At 36.4% G+C, this 21858-nt stretch overlaps 1 protein-coding gene across 2 annotated transcripts in view; it reads right to left on the bottom strand.

Annotated features, from left to right (window-relative positions):
* Positions 1 to 7897: 7897 nt before the first annotated feature.
* Positions 7898 to 21858, bottom strand: part of LOC149070152 (uncharacterized) — a 65678-nt gene continuing 51717 nt past the window's right edge. For both annotated transcript variants that reach the window (XM_089250256.1, XM_089250257.1), the window contains exons 13-21: positions 21553 to 21720; positions 21016 to 21233; positions 19405 to 19687; positions 16018 to 16195; positions 14510 to 14552; positions 11796 to 11890; positions 11562 to 11654; positions 10981 to 11016; positions 7898 to 8935 (exon numbers count right to left, since the gene is read on the bottom strand). In XM_089250256.1, the coding sequence (XP_089106382.1) occupies positions 8315 to 8935; positions 10981 to 11016; positions 11562 to 11654; positions 11796 to 11890; positions 14510 to 14552; positions 16018 to 16195; positions 19405 to 19687; positions 21016 to 21233; positions 21553 to 21720 (1735 nt within the window). In that variant the 3' untranslated portion in view covers positions 7898 to 8314. The remainder of the gene's footprint in view (positions 8936 to 10980; positions 11017 to 11561; positions 11655 to 11795; positions 11891 to 14509; positions 14553 to 16017; positions 16196 to 19404; positions 19688 to 21015; positions 21234 to 21552; positions 21721 to 21858) is intronic.

Here is a 21858-nt window from a genome sequence, read left to right as displayed (position 1 = left end):
TGAAGATAAAAGCAGAAATTAATAATGCAGAGAAACTAACTCTATGCCTGGGAGCACCTTGCTTACTCCTAGATGTTAGTTTTGTGCGCGTGAAAGAACCAATAACAGCAGCAGCATTGAATTCCCCTCCCCCGAATCACTAATAGAATGGAATGAGGCTTGGGAGCTGAAGAACTGATGAATTAGGGGCAACCCCCAGCAGTGAAATAGCTAGTATAAAAGGCTAGAGCTCTTATCTGCCGCCCGAGTGCAAAGCCTAAAAACTACTTTTGCTGGAGGCCGGCAGGGCTTTACCATAGGGGGAAAAAAATGATTTTTTTGTAGTACAAAGCTGCATACGATTAATTACCATTCGGAATATACGTGACCATACATCCTGCTTTTGAAAAGATTGTCCCGTTTTTTGTTTATAATCATTTACTTTTCTTAATATTATGCCAAATTTCTCACTAAACAATACAAATGTTATTGTTATTCATCATTGAGTCACCATTACTGACACTTATCCTGTAAAGAGGAAGTATAACGAGGCGACTTTTATTTCAAAAATTATTTTTGACGGCGTTTCTGGTGTGCCAGGGATCGGACAAGTAAGAAGCCAAATTCTTAATTCGCCCTCATCTGACCATTCCAGAAAAATTGCTATTCTCAACATCTTTGTCGACAAGGTATGATTCACAGCATGATGTCATGCGCAGAAGCGTATTTACAGGGGGACTTAGCGGGCTATAGCCCATGGCGACAAATTTGATACTGAAATGGCGTCTAACTAAAGCCTAAGATGCCGCCCCTTACAACCTACCACCTGGTGCACCGCACCCCCTTACACCCTCGCTTAAATCGCCCCTGCTACCTAGACTCCACAATGGTTGCATGGAATCCGACCAGCAGTTTTGTGTTTTAAAAATTGGAAGCTGCCTGCAGGAATCGAATCCGGGTCCTCTTGATGTGGTTTCCAAACTTCCTGTGGGGCGCTTTTTACGCCGAAAATTTCGTTCTCGAACACATAACATAATCACGGCAATGGTCATTACGTTTCATAATAAATGTATGTGTAATATCACATTAGTAATTTTTCGAGGAGTGGGGATGGTTACAAATACACAAATTTGTTCATTCCCAGATCACAGGATGAGTCTGTACCAGATAAAGTACTGGGTAGGGGGCTATTGCCAAAGCCTCTCCATAATCCTGTTGTATGTAAGTGTACAAGAATCAGGGCCGTAACTAGGCTGAGGCAACCTGACCCCGAAATAAGTGGAAGCCTCACAAAAAATGTACACTTATTTTGCATAATCTTGTCATTTTCAAGGGACCCCATAAGAAAATGTCTGCCTCGGGGCCCCTCCGAGAAGGTACGCTAGGGTCCTGACAAGGATCGTATCCGTGCTAGGTATAGATTCATATAATCAAGTATGCTTCTCATCAACTAAACACCTTTTTAAGACCCGGTGAAATTTTTTGTCTATATCTTTCTTAGATAACACAAAAATTTTATAAACTTTCCACCGGGTGGCGTTCTAACCTTATCATTCCACGCGTGCTCGCATTGCTACACAACTACGCTACTTTCATGAGTCTATGCGCCATATTCCAGAAAAATTATTCAAGATTAAGTGAAATTTCAGTGTTCATTATTTCTCTCGATATTTATCTTTTTTTTGCTCCAGGGCATCCCAAAACGATTCTTAGAGGTTGAAAACGATTGTAAGAGGCAGCGCATATGTCTGTGTAAACTCTGCGGCGTCTCTGTAAACGAGATCTTCGAGAGGTCATAACTTTTGTATGCATAAAGATAGAGCGATGGAAGTCGTGTCTAGGTATACTAAATTGGACATGCGCTATACAATAGCAATAACCAAAAGCCTACCCCCCCCCCCGGTGGAAAATTCTTGAACTTTTTTCAATCTTTTCTTGACAAATCAACGGGCTTTGAACAAAACTGCGGCTTCAATTCTGTTTAATGAGGTAATATATAAAACACTTACTATTAACTGACTGCCAAAATTTTTGACATTTTATACCACATCCACTATTGCTACTTTCAACTATCGATGTCTCGGATAATTTTCTTCAAATGTAATGGGATGAATATCTTTCAATACAAAATTAAGAGTTCCAAATGTAACAAATTCGCATTTTTTTACTGCTAATCCCATAATTGTTTTTTTAATTTTCATGTTTCTTGCAACTACAATTTTAAAGAGGTAAGCATTATAAAGACTATAACAACTGAATCGCAAAGCTGATCATTTTCCATGTGTAACTTCCACTCTGAAATGCCCCATAGAATTTTATTACTTTTGGACACTTTCTAAAGTCTAAACCTTTTCCCGCTCAAGAGCGAGATATCTCAGCCCATTGTAGATGGTAGAAGTATATTCGAGCTCCCTCTTCGTTCTTTCCCTCATTAGGACGCCAATTGGTAACCTTATGAACGGGAATTGATTGATTCTGACGAGTAAAATAAGATATATATACACTGAAGAGCCAAAAAAACTGGTACACCTGCCTAATATCGTGTAGGGCTCCCGCCAGCCCGCAGAAGTGCCGCAACACGACGTGGCATGGACTCTCTCTGAAGTAGTGCTGGAGGTAATTGACACTATGAATCCTGCAGGGCTGTCCATGAATCCGTAGGAGTAAGAGGGGGGTGCAGATCTCTTCTGAACATCACGTTGCAACGCATCCCAGATATGTTCAATAATGTTCATGTCTGGGGATTTAGGTGGCCAGCGGAAGTGTCTAAAGTCAGAAGAGTGTTCCTGGAGCCAGTTTGTAGCAATTCTGGACGTGTGGGGTGTCGCATTGTCCTGCTGAAATTCTCCAAGTCCGTCGAAATGCACAATGGACATGAATGGGTGCAGGTGATCAGATGCTTACGTACATGTCACCTACCAGGGTTGTATCTAGACGTATCAGGGGTCCCATATCACGCCAACTGCACACGCCCCATACCATCACAGAGCCTCCACCAGCTTGAACAGTCCCCTGTTGACATGTAGGGTCCATGGATTCATGAGGTTGTCTCCATACTCGAACACGTCCATCAGCTCGAAGCAATTGGAACCGAGAATCGTCAGACCAGGCAACGTGTTTCCAGTCCTCAACAATCCAATGTCGGTGTTGTCGGGCCCAGGCGAGGCGTAAAGCTTTGTGTCGTGCAGTCATCAGGTACACGAGTGGGCCTTTGGCTCCGAAAGCCCATATCGATGATGTTTCGTTGAATGGTTCACACGCTGACACTTGTTGATGGCCCAGCATTGAAATCTGCAGCAATTTGCGGAAGGGTTGCACGTCTGTCACGTTTGATGATTCTCGTCAGTCCCGTTCTTGCATGACCTTTTTCCGGCCGCAGCGATGTCGTAGATTTAAGTTTTTATCGGATTCCCGATATTCACGGTACACTCGTGAAATGGTCGTACGTGAAAATCCAAATTTCATCGCTAGCTCGGAGATGCTAAGTCCTATCTCTCGTGCGCCGACTATAACACCACGTTCAAACTCACTTAAATCTCGATAACCTGCCATTGTAGCAGCAGTAACCAATCTAACAACTATGCCAGATACTTGTTGTGTTGTATAGGCGTTGCCGACAGCAGCGCCGTACTCTGATTGGTTCCATATCTCTTCATTTGCATACGCATGCCTGTATCAGTTTTTTTGGCTCTTCAGTTTATACATAGTATTACATAGGAGGGTGAACGAGGGGGGACGCAATGAAAACCTTCTCATCTTTTCTTCCCCTTGCATAGGTGCCAATTCGCAGACTTGAAAAATCTGTAGTTTATCACGTGATGGCACATTCCGCATCAAAGAAAACACGTCACACAAATAAAAGGGAAAACCCAGGGACTTTTTTAAATTTCAACGGGTGACCATATAAAAATCCCGTTTTTCCGGGACGAATTTTCTGTTGTCCTGATTTTTTTTAGCAATAATTGGCCGCTTTGCATGCTTTTGGCATTATACTTGGCGACAATTACCGATTTTTTTCGTACTTGAAATCCTCATTCCACATATTTTTCCTGAGAAACCGGGGTCAGCCTGAAATTGTAAAGACTGGAAGGGTATTTGCTTCCGGGATTTTCTATTCAAACAAAGCACAATTTGAGGACTTTTAGGGATATTTCTATGAAGATACGAAAAATCGGAATCTCATTTCCGACCGGAAGATTTTAATAACGCTGAAAAATCGGAAGCATTGGCACAAATGCCCTTGATTGTTAAATAAAGATACCAGTTTCAGAGACTTATCGCTGGTACTCCAACCATATATTGTTCAAATTTGTTACAGAAAGCCTGTATGTAAAGGGGTGATGAAACAGATGATTTTGAGTAGTGCCACAAGACGCATATTGTTGTCTACCTCCAATTCTGTGCCGCTTTAGTGTAACAAGATCGTTCAAGTGTTTTCAAAATTAATGCTCCGTGATTAAATTTTCACCTAAAAAACATTCTGTGGCGTAAAAAATTTAGGAACCACTGCCTAGATATACACCCAACTGTTCTTGACGCCGGTTCCAGTTGGCTACTCGTGTGGTCTGAAATGCATTTCATGTATTTTTTTTTTGTTTTATAAAGTATTTGCGGCTTAGAAACCTAGACTTATCTAATCTTATCAAGTACGAGTGCGTTCCAAAACTGGCCACCTTCATGAATTTTGTACTTCTGCTTGCCGCATTACCACACACTAGTTTTATCCATGATTGTCTAGGGATGATCCTCCCAGTGCCGTCATGGGCATGGGGCCCACCCGGGCACGGCCTGGGGGCCTCACAAAAATGAGATCTGGTTGAAATGTTCAAGAATTTGCCTGGTAGGGCCTCAGAAAAATCACTTGGCCCGGGGGCCCATGATGCTCTTAAGACGGCCCCGGATCCTCCCTATTACTAAGTTGGTATTCTGGATGCAGTGGTACTTCATAGTATACCTGATGTAGAAATTCTATATTCTAAAAAAAGTACAATTTATGCTACGAGTATCTTTGGTAGATGAACGAGCAAAAGTTTGAGGAGAGGCTGCCGTGATCACCAGACTTGACACTGCTTAATTTTTTTTCTCTCTGGGGATAACTGAAGCAACAGGTGTACCACACACTGAAACAGTTTGTTAGATATGCGATGTTGCGCATTACTGGCGTGCGTATCCACGAGAGACATCCGAAATTGTCTTGATTTTTACCAAAATTTTCATATTTCCCCGACTTTTGCCGTTCACTAGGAACCAGTGTTATCCGAAAATATAATTTTGAAGAGTAATTTCACTCTTCTCAAAAATCCCAAGGAGTATTTTTGTAAAAAGGCATTTTTTTCATAAGCGAGGAATAACTATAACAAATTACTAAAATAACTAAAAAAAATTTACCTAAACTTTCAAGAAGTTTTATCATTTCTAAACGAAATTTGGAGTAAAATTGGAATTTTTATGAGTGAATCATTCTCATGGTTCACATTCTTTAAAAGTGAAAAAATTCAAGAACTATTAAAAAAAAAAAACACTTTTCCAGGTAAAATTGAAAAATTCAAGGACATTCATATCGTGGTTGATAAAAATCATGATTTTTTCAAAAAATGAAATGAATTGGATTTTTTTTTATTTATATTCCACATTTACTCATTTTAATGTATAGTTTAAAATGTATAAATTGGCATTTCAAATTTACTTAAAATAAATAATTTTTAAAACAATTATATTTCTAATTTCAGCTTGTAGACAATATTGAGTTCTAAAGGTCTTGCTTTAAAAAGAAAAAAAAAATTGTAGTTTTATCAAAGGACATTTCAGCAGAAATCATTTTGCTTGAAACACTTGAAATGTGCTTTCGATAAAAATCAGAAAGCACATGAAGCCATATGTGTGTAGAGTGACTATATGACCCATACTTTCAAGTACATTTTGACCATCCAGACTTTTTCATAAAAATGTTTCCTCATTTCCCGAATTTTCAAGTCATTTGAATTTTATTCTTACTGAAATTAAGCATTAAAATTATTTTTACAACTCTATAAATTGTATCACGATGTGTTAACAGGTTTCTTTTTTCTTTTTTGCCCGCACAGAATCATTTAAATATATACTGCTTCCACACGATGGTGCTTCATTTTCTTCCTTTGGTGATTTCTTTTGGCAATTTTAGCTGAGAACTTTACCTTTTTGGCATCATTCTTGGTGACATTTAACAATTTTGTATTTTTATAGAGGAAATATGGTCAGCCTACATTTATGCAACGCATTTTTTAACATATTAATTCAATAGTTTAAAATATTTTGAAACAATCTTTTAAGAGCAGTGTTTTACAACTAGGTTTTACGATACATCTTTTTGAGCGACGGAATACCTGAGGTACGAAACTAGATGCTGCACTGTAATTTTTTTTATAAGTTTTGCTTGACCAATAGTCGACCATAAACAAACTGATGGACCCTCAGTGCATGCGGCAGCAAGAGATTATGATCTCGTCTGAGGAAAGAGGTGTGCAAAATGTGGGAATCTGCAAAATTCTGTAGAAAAGAACCAATCAAATAAAGCTCTAGCAGTGTGCGAGCAATGAATCTGTCCAACAAAAATACAATTTCTCCATTTCCGAGAAATCCTAAAACAGAGGTAAAAATGTCATTGGATGATTGTCCTTTCAAAAGTCACACAAAATGAATAAGTTTACAGAAAAAGTGAGTCAGTCTCTTCCTATAAACAGTAGTCCTCTCTCTCGTCGTTTAAAGCAAGTTCAATTGTAAGCATTATCGTATTGCATTTTTACTTATGACGTTATTACATTATATATATTTTATTGTATTTATTATATTATTGTGTTATACTATTGAATGAATGCCGTTTTTATTAATAATTTTTATGTGAATTAAGAATTTTTACGGAACGAATTTTACCTGAGTTTTCATTATTTCCTATGGGGAAGTTTGATTTCAATAAAGAGCACGTTGATCGAATTAAGCTCGTTAACCAAAGTTCCACTGAAGGCATAGTTATGTTTTGAGCTTGTGTCTGCATTGATTCTTCTAAGGAACTCTAAGCAACATTTGATTATTACTTGTAAGCTGTTCATGAAGTTTCTGTGATTACCAGCAAAATGACTCAAAGGTACGCATGTATCCTATTTCTTGACAAGCCAAGCAAGAACGATTTTTAATCCTTGCATTTTGGAGGGGAAACACTATATGGGGGGACAAGCATATTGCTGTGCATTCAACGATAGAGAAGCTTGAAAACAATATAAATGACATGGGAGTTTTAAACTATTCACATCTATGGATATCACAGTAGGTTCCCCAAAGTACAAAAACCTATATGTTTTTAATATTGGCATTTTTTAGGCATGCGATAGCATTCAGGGTACCTCATTTGATTAATATATATAACTCCTCGACAAAATTTCTCCTCTGAATATTTCAATGCTTGCCAATAAAATGTTGAAAACAAATCCAATTCATAGAGTATAATACTCAAGATTTAAATTAGTAGGACTGAATGTAATGTACAAAAGCTAACAGGAGCCTGTCCAGCCAAAATTTAGGTCTATTTTCTAGAACCTCAACAAAATACTAATTAACAAAATCATAAATGGCATTTAGTTTTTTATATATATACGAGAAGGGCTATTTCTTTTTTCAAAATTACTCTTCACAAAATTAAGGATCATTTTCACAGAAATCCGACCCTATAAAATAAGGTTGGACAGACACCTGGCTGAATGAAAAACAGAAAAAGACCAGGCAAACGCAAAACATGAAACAAAAATTTTCAAATGAATTTCTTTTTAATTCCTAATTGTTTTGTTACAGCGTCCAAAATTGATCTCAGCAAACATTAAAACAACAACGATGAAAAAGTTCAATTTCAAATAATTCAGAAATAACTTACACCAAAGGCAAAGTAATATTTGTTTTATAAAGAAAATTTATTTCTCTCGCACATGAATCTATCCTATACACATGAAAAAAAAAACTATATACAGTTATGCACAATGTTATCCACCATTTTTTTTCTTTTGAAGGCACGAAGTTTTCGTAACAAACTAAACAATCACGAGTATTATTTAGAAATGATTGAAGGATTTTTGGGCTTCTGAAACTATATCCATCCCTCCCATTAATAATCTAGAGATTCCGACTTTAGTATTTAAAAAGATCAAATGAGTATGTTTTTCTTAAACCCTTGATAACGAAAAAAAAGGAAATGTTTGCCCACCCACCCCATGACTAGAAACATTTTGGTTCATTATCCTGTTTCTAAAACGCTTGTCGACTCCCACACTCTTCTGTTCATTTTTTGGCAAATTGATTGAACTTAGAATAATTACATGATACAACACATCCCAGAAAGCTCGAGTCCTCTCTGGACAGGCGGCATTTGTTTAAAACGTGGGTCAGGCGTAGGAGGCCTGAATTCATCTACCTCCTCCTCCTGCTCTTTCGTTTCTACCGAACTACTGTCTTTGGAAACGGTATCTTTTTCGGCATTAGCATCTGTTGCGGGAGATGCCGGTTTGAGACTTTCGGCCCTGAATTTCATTATGATTCCCCCGGATTCTATCACAACCTTTTCAGAATCGTCAAGGGGTAGATTATCGTGAGTATCCATTTCCTCTGACTCGGAAATAACGCCTATGATTTCTTCTTCTCCTGGTTTACCCTGTAAAACCTCCTCTTGTTCCATCTCGTCTACATTTTCTACGACTTCCTTGTCTACCTCGGGCAATGATTCGTTACTAGGTTCACAACTTTCAACTACTAGTGTAACTAATGAATGCATTAAATCTGTTACAGATTCATCAATCTCTATTTTTATTGATGCAAGATCAGCATCTACATTAAAATCTTCATCGTGCTGTATCACAGTTTCTTCCGCTGGCGAGAGCGGTTCTTCCTTTATGACGACTTCTTTTACTTCAGCCTCGGTTGCAGCCTTTTCAGATGCCTGTAATAATGGGATATAAATAAATACCTATGCAAACAATAATCCCTAAAATGTTGATGACATTTTGAAAAATAGAGAAAGAAAGACGCCCAGCAGCAATTTATCAATAAAAAAGTTCCTCAGAAGAATATTTTTCACCAAAGTATAGAGCATCTTTTACATTTAGACAATAATAGGCCTAAAAATCAGAAGATACCAGCTTTTTGAAAGCAAGGTTCAATAAAAATCACATGAAGCATTCAGAAGACCAATATCAATCTATGTTAAGCTGGCAGCTGCAAGTCTGGCCAGTTTGTGAATTGGCCACTCATTTTGTTACAAATTACTCGTTTTGTTTTTTTTATCTTGGTCTGCCATTTCTCAAAGCGACAGGAGATCCCTGGATAAATTTTATGTGAAAATGTAGGTCTGATAGCAACATACCCATCGCTTCTGGTTTGTTTTGCAATTCAAAATGTCATAGAAATTCATTTTGTTACAAGTGATGATAATAAAGAATAAATTTAATATTATGCGGGTTTTTTTTCTCCTGACTGGCTGATCACTCCATGTCATTTCTGGAAGTGGCTGGCCAAGCCCAAAATAAAGTAGTAAAGATCAGACATTGGCTGGTCAAATGAACAATATGTGAAATGGCAGGCCAATTCGTCAAATGGTCTATTTCAGACTCTTTGGCCTTAACACACATATGTATTGACATCATTCCCCTCCCTCAGATGTTCAAGTGTATCTCCGCATATATTTGAAAGTTAATATGAGATTCCCGACCCTAAAAAAATATATTACCATATTACCTCACATTAGCCAACATGCCTTAAAAATCGGAAGATACCAGCTTTTTGAAAGCAAGGTTCAATAAAAATCACATGAAGCATTCAGAAGACCAATATCAATCTATGTTAAACACTGAATAAATATGCAAATATAAATGAAATAATCATTTTCACATGTTTAATCCACGAATTGATAACAATAATGAAAATTAAGCATTTACTTATAGCTTGAATCTAATTATCACCCGCCTAATACAGAAAACTGTATTTTCACTTTTTTTTCTTTTCTGCACTTTCAGATATTGAAGAACTTATTTCAGATATTGTGACTTTTATATTAGGCGCGTATATATTAGTGCACCAATATTGCAGCGTACAACCTCCTGCAGCTATTCTAATCTGTTTGTGGTACATTAACTTCCTTTTTGTCCCTTTCTTTCCCTTGTGTTTGTTGAAAAAAAAAAACCAATTCCAGGTGGGTCCATTTTAAACAGCTCAAGAATTGTTCACAACACCATACAAATTACTGAACCAATTGCGAATGCTTTCATTGCATGATAACCATGGCAATGTATACGCACCTTTACAACATTTTCTTGTAAACATTTTGTTCACAAGTTTTTCAGTGCAATTTTGTTTGCTCTACTTCTACAAACACTTAATCAAAGAATATGAAAATACTTCACAGTCCACTAATTTTTCCATTAACTCATGGGCAGATATGGGGGTCATGGGCATGACCCCCAGCGTCAAAGGTGGAGTGGACTGATCTAATGTATATATGAATTGACATCATCATGTCCCCCCAGCAATAATAACCGCGCCTCCCCAGACTTACAAGTCTATCTCCACCTATGAACTCATTTAAACCTACAAGAACCAACAAATATGCTTAGTAACAAGTACGCAATAAACCAAGATTTATGATAGCAAAAGCAAGCGTGTGACATTCAAATTACATGTCTCTAAGGTAGTTCATATAAGAGAAACGAGATGAAATGTAATCAGTTATTTAAATCAGTCAATTCAATCGATTGTTCGAGCTCAGATATTTAAGAATTTTCCTGAAGGATTTCCCTAAGAATTTTTGGATAGTGGGGTAATACGGTATGCGACATATGAATAGCATTTAATCAGACTAAATATTTAAGGTTCTTTTTCCACTTTCATAATATTCAGGCTTGATAATGGTGAAAAATTTTGAAATTAAAATTCTCTCTTTGCTTAATTTCATATTGATAGAATGAACATGATTAAATAGCAAACACATACCTTCTTGAAGTCTTCGTAACAAGAAGGGTGATACACCTAGAAATAGAAAATATATATAAATATGGTTAAAGAGTTTAAAAAAATGATTTAGAGCAATTTAAAAATTAATTTACACCTCAAAAATTTTTGTAATACAAAATAAATTTAATGATAATAAATAAAATATAAATTCAATTATCAAATTAAACTGTCTGTACACTGAATTTCATGGCAAGTCTGGCGTGTTTAATAAAATTTTAGGAAGACTGATTTAGTCAATAATAATTTTTCAAAAATTAACACAAAGGGTTACAGTTCTAGAGCCTACTCTGAATGGTTTAACCCAGACAGCCTCAACTGTAAATGTGGCATAACCTACAATTGACTTGTTAACCCTAGAATGCTAACTCTATGTCTCAGGAATATAGTAATATAGATAACATGCAGTTTTTATTTTAGTTAGTTATTCTAGGGTTAATGAGGCCTGCAGGCCACACAGCTACCCAACACGTGTTATTGAACATCTCAGTTGGCCATGCCTTGAAATTCCCTGGTTTAACCTATGGCTTTTGCAAATGGAATTTCAAAATTTTGATACAGACCTGTTCATCCTGCCTGACCGCATTTTTCAGATGCCACTCCTCTTCTTCCTCGACCCAAAAAAGCTTGAATGTCTCACCACATACAACACAAGCCTATGTGAGGGGAAAAAAATGTGAGCTCTCGTAAGTTATATTGCTGAACTTACAAATAACAGTCATGTCTTGCACTAAACTGTTCATACAGTGAACTATACTTTAATCAATGATTGGGTTTTTTTTTAATATCACACTTACCTCTGCTTCTCGTCCCATTGTTGGTACACTGGGTTGTTCAGTGGATTCCTCCATTTCAAACTGCTGATCAGCTTGCATTTCAAAGAAGCTCCGAGCTGGAAAAAAACATAACCGATCAACTAATTGAAACACACCAATCAGTAATCGCGATAAAAATGATTTTTATTACTTCAATAAAATAATAGGAGAATGGGACTATGGACACAATATATTTGATTCCGTGATTCCAAACCACATCTAGGTTTTATTGTGTGTAATGAAAATATGGAAGAATCAAGGGTTTTTTTCTCTTTTGCAGAATACAGGGCTCCCACTCAAAAAATGAGAAAAAGTAGGAAAATGCAGGACTAAAAAGTAGGATGGGGGAGGGTAACCCCCCTTAGACAACATAATCATAGCGTAATGAAAAAAAAATCCCTAAAATAAAATTATTTTAAAAAAACAATTAATTTTCAATTAATTTTTTTTTTTCATAGCACTCTTTCAGTTTCCTATAAGATTGACTCAAGCCAAAGTAAAATGATAAATGAAGCTGTCTCTCCTCATATAATTATATTACATTTTTTTTTTTCCCGAGTCTTCCAAAGTGCAACAATGCACAGCAAATTTTGAAGATATACATTTTTTAAGAATGACGCTCCTTCGAAACCACTTTCAAAAGCACAGTGTGCAAAATGTGTAGATTACAAGATCCGATATCAAATACAAATACAAATACAACGCCACAACAGGCAAATTGCCCAACGAGGTGGCTGACTTAAGAACATCATGGATCCCCGAGCCTTACCTACTACTGCTACACCACACATATACCCCCACCCCACCCCGCGGAACTCTCAACGAATCGGTACATGCGGGAATGTGCGTGTACGTGTAGTGAAACCTGACGTGAAGATTTGTTTCTCTGTAATGCTTGTTATGTGTAGTGCTGCCATCTGCCACCAGTTTTTCTAACTATGAGTGAAGTGTTATGATTGAATGATTTATCGTTGTAGGACTGTTGCTCTCTGTGGCGAGACTTTTTAACGGGGAGATCGGCTCGCATTTGCGCGTTGAAGTTGGGAACCACAGAAAACCAACTTCAGCCGACCACCACTGTGGGGTTCGAACCCGGATCCTCGCATCACGAGTCCGGCACTATAACCACTCGACCACCACAGCGGTTAAAATAAGGCAAGGTGAACCAGATAGTTTTACTGCGTTGTCCATAATTTTTTAAAGGGATTTGTTCACATTTTACTGTTCAATGCCAATGCAATCATTTTTGACAAATGAAGCACTTCCATTTCTAGCTCTTTGCTGAGCATTGTAAATATTTGACATGAATGTCGCTCTCCACTTGTTAATACAAGATATACAGAAGACTGGATGTTGTGAAGATATTTATTATTTGAGATGTTAATTTTTTAAGGAAGGAAAAAACTCACTCTGCCTCTACCGGGAGTCGAACCCGGGTCCCTCGACAGAGCACTCGTCCGGCAATCGAGGGACCCGGGTTTGACTCCCGGTAGAGGCAGAGATGAGTTTTTTCCTTCCTTAAAAAATTAACATCTGAAATAATAAATATCTTCACGGCATCCAGTCTTCTGTATATCTTGTATTGTAAATATTGTTTATGCCTCTTCATGCCTCAAAAATACAGAAGACAACCGAATGCTATTGGGTAGCATCAGAATCACCAAACCTAGAATAGGCCTATGTATCCAACTTCTTTGAAATGCAAACTGTTGTTTCACCTATTTGCACCGTAATTTTGAATGATGAATGTTAGTTACTGTCCAAGACCATGAAGTAATAAATGCAAAATTATTTTTTCCATCCAGACAGAAGTTTTTAATGACTACTATACTTGTTGAACCCTCAAACTAAGCAAATGAAAAATTAATCAACCAAATGGTCCACATACACCCCCCCCCCCCACATAACCTTGAAAATGATAAAATTTCTGCTTTGGCAGAATCATTAATTGCATTCTTCAACATTTGTAATATTTTTGTCAATATATCAATGATTTCCTGCTCAATTAAAATCAATTACACAAATTTTGCCGACAGGATTTGGTAAAAAAGTAGGACAAAAACTAGAAAGTAAGACAAAACCGAGAAAGTAGGACAAAAGTAGGACATTTTACCAAAAAAGTAGGAAAAGTAGGACAAGTGGGAGCCCTGAGAATATCATTCACAATGCATTGAAAAACTGAAAAACTGTATTTTAAATATAATTTTGATAAGAAAAGTGTTAATTTAACAATAATTCATAGGGGAGAAACAATGTCACACTCTGTTGTTCACACAAAGCATGAATGATAAGATACTAAGTGAAGATTAAGAGCTATTAGTTGAGCTAGACAGACACATGCCATCTCATTCAGCATTTGTAGTCTCTGGGGAAAAAATACCAGTCCTATATAGCTTAATGGTAGAACACTTGATTGAACCACGTAGAGACAGAGGTTAGATTCCCAGAGAGACGCGTGAATTATTTTTTTTTTTTTACCAAACTTCATTTTCGCTTGGTATCTAGTCTTTCCTACTTAGTAATTCATTGACCTGCACGAGTCATGCTCCTATCGTGATAGCATACAGGTTAGCAAGATACAATAGTATGGTGAAATATGGGATATACAAATTGATTTTCACAATCATGAACAGGTAAAAATTTCAAATAATGGAACAGTTAATTGTAGCTATAGGGTGTGTAAATGAATAACTCACCTCTATCATCAATATCTACAAACTCTTCAAACTGTATCCAGTCCTAAAAAAACATATAGAAAATTTGAAAAAAAAAAAAAATAGATATTAAAAAAATGCATGGACAATTTCAAAAAATCTATGAAACAATGGTCATAATGAACGATTAAATTATCAATAAATTTTAAGGAAATCTTTATATGCAATGCATAGCTGCCAACTTCAGAGAATGATAATTATGGAGGTTTTTGGGTGGATCCATATTGCTTTATTCCGTACAAAAATTAATTTGAGGGTTTTTGGAAAAACAATATAGGGATTTCTCGTTAATAAAATTAAAATTGAATGCATTTTTTATTTTTGCTGATTAGCACCAAGTCGCCAATCGTCTTCAGTCAATAGGTTAAATTGCCTTCAAGTACCACTCTCAAATCAAGTCACACCAAGAAAACAAATCTGAACTGGACCCAAAGTGAGACATACCGACTTAACAGGGCATATAGTCAAATTAAATACAAGTCATCTCTAATTTTGAATGTAGAAAAGCCGAATTGGCACTGGCTATTTGGCCTCACCTCCAAAATGTATGTTGTTTTTTGTTTTTTTCGTGTGACTTGATGCAATGATAGTGATAGGAACCGAGAAACACCCAGGCTCTGTCACACTCAGTGATATAAGCACATTGTCCCTGGGGACTCGGGTGCCTCCGGGAAACCTAACCATTTATTGATCTTGAGAAAGATATATTACATACATGGGCAGGTGCCATTACGCACCTCGCCAGTAAACAAGTATAAAATTTGTAATCGAAAAATGGTGATTCATGTAAATAAATCACAATTGTAAATCACAGGTTATAAATCACATAATAATCATCATAATCGGGAATAGTTCTTGATAAAATTTGATCTGCTTCTCTTCAGGAATTTTCATTGGATCAGTAACTATCACATCAATGAAAGCTGTCAATCTACTGCTGGGTTGATCTAATCGCTGCACCGTGCAGTTTGATTTGGTCCAAAGACATTCGTCAGTAATTGCTGCCTGTATCCAGCTTTTCGATAAGCCAGCGTAGATCAAACTATTCTCGACTACTCAGGCTCCTCTTCTTCTTCCTCTTCTCTAAACAGATGTACGAGATCGCTGTCTGGAAGTAGTTGACGTCGTAGTCTAGTGGATCTCCTAACTGGAGATCAACTTGATGCAATGGCAATATTACATTATGCCTGTGACAAATTTGGAGATAAAAAAAAGAAGGGTTTTTTCCCCCATCTAACTTATCTGGAATGTTTTCCTCCACAGTGGGGTTTTTCACAATCACAGTCCAAATTTGGGAGATTTCTGTAATTTTTTGGGAGTGTGGGAGAAGTAGAAATTATTTGGGAGCCGCCTCTGAAAAATTCAAAAGACTTAGCAGCTATGATAAATGGGATGACTACATATTTTTAGAAATGAGCATGTCTTGAAAAATATAAATGTTCTAAACATGAAAAGTTTATTTTCATTTCATTTGTTGAACCATTATTTACCTCCACTTCATAGTACCACTTCCTGGAAAATGCTTTCTTCACACCATCTTTCTCGCGCCTGTTCATCCTAAAGTGCCAATCTAAGTGTCGACTATAGCGCTCAGGATCCCGGAAACGCATCCCACAAGACTGACATTCAGAGCCTTTGTACAGTATGGATATAACTCCAGAATAATGCCTAGTAAAAAAAACCAGGAGACATCATAATTATGAAAAAAAAACTTTACAGATCAAATAAAATATCAACTTTTTAAAAATTATCAAAATTTACCCTTTAATATCAATAGAGTGTCATTTCACAAATCCATCCTTATTCCTCCCAATTTAAGATCCAAACTTATTTCTCCCATTTCTCAGTTCCAAAGCAGAATGTACTAAAAACTGTGACCTATGTCACAGGGCAATCAAAGCTGTTACAGAACAAGCTCGGAAGAAATCTTAAGAAAAGGGAAAACAAATTCTTCTATGAATAAAACACTGAAATAGAAATTCTTTACCATAGAACATGTTTAGTCAGCTCAGGGCTCATTGCAAAACTTTTTGCTTTGGGGTCTCTAAGAAATCTTTCGCCCCATCACCTCCCCCACCTCACTTACACCAACCCATGGGATCCTATTGTTATATGTGTAGCTTCTATTGAATGCCTTTCTTCTCCCCCACCCACCCACTCTATTCTATCCCTCTTCAAGAGACAAAATCACCCATTTTTGAAAACCCAGATTTAGATTTTGTTGTTATTTGAAGTTCATACGCCTTCAAATTATAAATTTGGAAATTAGAAAAAATGTAAAAAAACAATGACCTATGATGTTAGGTGTATAATTTTTTGATATCATATTTTGGTTACTTGAATTAGCAATAAGGCTTTAAATTCAATATAGCCTGACATTTAAGCATAAAAGAAAAGTAAACTCAAACAGATCAATTCCTTCCAAACAACCCATTTCTTCCCTGATTGAAAAATAACCAATGTTATTTTTTTCATCTGTAATTATGAATTTTGTTATTTTGTTAGATACAGTGTGAGACATAATTATAAGATGCCACAAAATATTTACAAAAAAAACCCGGAAAGAATATTTCCACAATAATGAAACTTAAATATATATCAGTTACGTTGCTTACAATTGTGAGAGAAATCCCAAGGATGTCCGAGAAATCGCTTTTGATATTTTAATATTTTTGTGAATTCCAGTAAGAATTTAGGAGGTAAGAAATATAAGACATTTTCATTTCAACCATTTTACAGTAGTGTAGCACTATGTTACTTTATGCAAATCAACTTTTTTACGTCACTGGATAACAAACCAATAAAAATATTCCATCTTTACAACTACCTCATCAGTAAAAAAAATACCACTGGGTAGAGCTGCAAGAAAGTGATATTCATGTAATTTGGCTATTGCATGGCACCGGCGTTTCCAAAACTTATATAGAAAAAAAATTAGACATTCTAGATAACTATCTGGGTGCACCCAACGCTGCTATGCCTGCAATGTTGCCATAGCAGTAAGCAGCAAAACATCATTCAGAAATAAAAAATCTTCCTTATAATAGCAGTGTCTCAAAATGAACAATTTGAAGAGTTTTAAGTTCTGCAAGTAAAAACAAATTCCTGAAAATGAAGAAACACCTCCATTAACTTTGAAACACAAACAGGATCATTTGACCCCAGGGCCGTCATTTCAACTTTTTCTGGGGGGGGGGGGCAAAGAGCATGCACTAAAGGTGTGTATATATATATATACCATTTGTAGTGTATTTTCAAAAGCCAGGGAGGGGGGCAACGCCCCGCCCCCCCCCCCCCAATGATGGGCCTGCATTTGACTCTCACAAAACGTACCATGCCTTGGACTCATCAGTGGTATTCTGTTATATTCTCCGATTAAAAGAAAATCAATCTTGATTGCACAAATGATTTCCATTCATGTTGGCATGATTTGAGGTCTGCAAAGCAGGAATTAGCATAGCCTTCCAATGGCTGGTGGTGGTTCAAAGATAGTTTGGGAAGCATTTTCTGCCCGAGGAAAGACTGATGTAGCTTTTCTACTCTGAAGGATGAACTCAAAAAGTTATGTAGAACTTTTGCAGGAGCAACTTTGTATATGTAAAGAAGTTCTTTGTGGTGAAGAGATTGTATATTCCAATAAGATGATGCACCGATTGGTGTGTCAGGTCATACAAAGCAGTGGTTCAAGGAAGAAAATATTCATGTCCTTTCATGGTCGGCTCGTACACCTGAACTCAACCCCATGGAAAACTTGTAGGGCATCCTTTGCAGATCAGTGCACGCAGGTAGGAGGCAATTTTTTTCCATCGAGCACCTAAAGTGAGCCATATCACAGGCTTGGAATGATGTCTCTTGTGACACACACATTGATTTGGTTGAATTCATGCCTGATCACATTTTTGCTTTGATTAGCAATATATTATACAAAATATATTATATATAGGTTATACAAAATATTGATTTTGATAAATTTGTGTAAATATATAATTTGTAGCCGCTGTGGTGGTCGAGTGGTTATAGTGACGGACTCGCGATGCGAGGATCCGGGTTCGAACCCCACAGTGGTGGTCGGCTGAAGTTGGTTTTCTGTGGTTCCCAACTTCAAGGCGCAAATGCGAGCCGATCTCCCCGTTAAAAAGTCTCACCACAGAGAGCAACAGTCCTACAACGATAAATCATTCAATCATAACACTTCACTCATAGTTAGAAAAACTAGTGGCAGATGGCAGCACTACACATAACAAGCATTACAGTGGAACAACAAAACTTCACGTCAGGTTTCACTACACGTACACGCACATTCCCGCATGTACCGATTCGTTGGGGGGTTCCGCGGGGGGTGGGGGTGTAGTAGTAGTAGGTAGGGCCTCCAAAAAATGGCTCGGGGATCCATGATGTTCTTAAGTCAGCCACCTCGTTGGGCAATTTGCCTGTTGTGGCGTTGTATTTGTATTTGTATTTGTAATTTATAATTATTTGATTTGTTTGAATTTTATTTTACTTTTCCCTCAAATATCTAGGTGTCTTATAATTTCGTCCATAACATATTTTTCTGTTTTCCATAAAATAACATGAAAATATTTTTTTGAATTCCTCATACTTGGTATAAAATTATTTTGCAATGTCATAAAACAGCTTGAAATTTGACATTTTTTACTTTGCTTTTTATGATTTCATTAAAATTTAAGAGTGTCTTATAATTATGTCTCACACTGTAAGGGTAGAGTTTAATAACTAGATGTATCAAAAATACAGACAACAGAATTGCATCTTTCATAAAATTTTACTAGCGATAGCCAGATATTCATGTTTGCCAGCTTTGAAATGCATAAATAATTTGGGTGACTGAAAAATAAGAATTATGAAGCATAACTCACCCCTTCAAGGAATCCATTTTCCATTCAATGGGTGGAATATACTCTTCTTCTTCCTCCTCCTCTTCTTCATCCTCGTCAACCTTCTTCTTTTCTTTCACATCTTCCTCATCTTCAGGCTCTTTCTTTTCTTCTCCTGCTGGAACACTTGGTTTTGAAATTATCCCAGCTGCCAACAGCTTATCAAAAAGAATACCTATATCAAATGCTGGAGGCGCTGTAGCCGCTGTTGGCTGCAGAGGGAATGGTGGAGGAGCTGCTAGAGGTGGTGCAGCTATGGTATTTGCTAAGGGGTACACAAAAAAATACATTTTTGAATAAGTTATTCACAATATTTGTTTTCAGAATGAAAAGCAGATGAAAAAAAGTCCATGAACCATAGCATTACATTTGAATAAAAAATTAACAGAAACGACTGAATACAACAAAGTCGCAAAGATGGAAGGGGAAAAAATTCCCATTATGCCCAGTATTTACTATTTGATGGCAATTCAAATTTGATGAAGCACAATGATGTTTAAAAGCTAAAGATTGTCTAATTGAAGACTCAAATATCATCATATGATAGAGGAAGCATTCTGAATTTAATATGAAGCCAAATTTATGGAAATTTTATACATATATATAGTGCATTCAGGTAATATGAAATGATACATTTATTTTTCCAATTATTATAATTTGAAATATAGTAGAAACCTGAAAATTATATTTCTGTAAAATTTTATTAGTCTTTGCACCGACAAGTGCATCATGTTTAAAAAATAAATATTATAACTAAAAAGAAAAGGAATTTAAAAAATCATTTTTGTGGGGTTATATGGAAGAGGGGGGTTCAAAATGTGTGTAGAAAACCAATTTGAATGTGTAAAAAACAAGATTTAATGAGCTTTTTTTACTTTATTTTTATTTTTCTATGACAATGAAAAATAAAAATTTCATCTTTTGTTTTTGTAGTTGATGTGGTGATGTAGTAGTCTGTTTACTAAAGTCACAAATACAATCTTCCTTCTCTGTCCCAAAACAGTATAGGTGGGACCTCAGAGGACAGGATGCATGTTATTTCTAAATATCTTTCCTCTTTTATCTTACTAAATTTTCCATCTTGAAGACATATTTTATCCCAACTCAGATAATACTTATAGCATTCCATATTACCTGACACACCATCTGGGAAAAAATAGTGTTATTATCTAATAGGCGGGAATCGCTAGCTAAAAATTAACAAAGCACAATAAAATACAACGCGTGTGATGTACATTGGGCTCAGTTTCAAATTATTGGACACATTTCCATTAATTAATAAACGCTTTTGGAAACTGCCCGAGTGAATTTATAGAAGTGGGGAAACACAAATATTCTCCTACATTCTCCTTAAAACTACAGAATAACTTGAATTATCATTAAGTACAAATGTAATAATATATTGTATATTAATATCACTTTATACAAAACAACCTGTCATATATAACAACAGACCTACAGAATGCCTTCATCTGGCTGACGATTTTAACAGGCCACAATTTTCGGGGTTGGGCTTATATTATGAGCATCAAGTGTATTTGACTGTAAATGAACTGTAAATGTAAATATACATACATATAGAACCCCACTCACCAAGAGAGACGGGTATACCAGGTATTGACAATGCACCAGATGAAACAGGGATTGATTGCAATTCTGGTGGCATTCCCATGCCCATAAGCAATGGTGGTCTTGGAGGAGGTGGCAATACTGGCAACGCATTCTGGTCAGGAGGGGGGTTATTGAACCATGGTGGTGGTAACGGAGGATGAGGAAGTCTGTTTTGAACACCAAGCTGATTCAACTGCAACCTGAAAAGGTAAATATCATAAAGACTTGATGGATTGCTTATTCTGGACATCAGCATTCAAAACTGCTATGATAGAAAAATCAATGAAAAACCTTTTTCTCTGAAATTGGTTAATCATTTAAATTTATAAAACATTAATCCACTTTTGTGTGTGAAAAAGTATCTTTTCCAAAAAAATTTGCAACACACATTTTCTTGTTAAGCTGTCATCAAATAAGAACAGTTCTTCATTAAGCTGTAATCAAATGAATACAGTGGATACAAATGGGTTTAAAAAAACTTCAAATAAGTATATTTTATCATAAAATTTTAATAAGTACCGTGGGGGTTCTCCAATGTAGCCAGAATGCAGAGCACCCTGCCTTGACTGTGCTACATCAGAATACTCTTTGGATAGTGGATCTAATTGTTGTGGACTGTTTCTATGAGCATTAAATGTTTTGACTGATTCAGAAACTTGAGCTGGTGGAGGTCCTTGGACTTCATGGCTGTGAAATAACAGAAAAAAAAAATGTTAAATATATAACAAAATGAATGTACCAGAATTCACTGTGCTAGAATAACTGATGGAATTTATAAAATTTGTTTAGCTACACTTGACAATAATTTACTAAAAGAGAAATATA

This window comes from Pholcus phalangioides, unplaced genomic scaffold (genome assembly GCF_987345545.1).
Source record: "Pholcus phalangioides strain wild (caught in Gottingen) unplaced genomic scaffold, Ppha-v1.0 ptg000022l_1, whole genome shotgun sequence".
Lineage (NCBI taxonomy): Eukaryota > Metazoa > Arthropoda > Arachnida > Araneae > Pholcidae > Pholcus > Pholcus phalangioides.
Note: the sequence above shows the minus strand (reverse complement) of the source record. Positions and strands in the feature narration are given on the sequence as shown.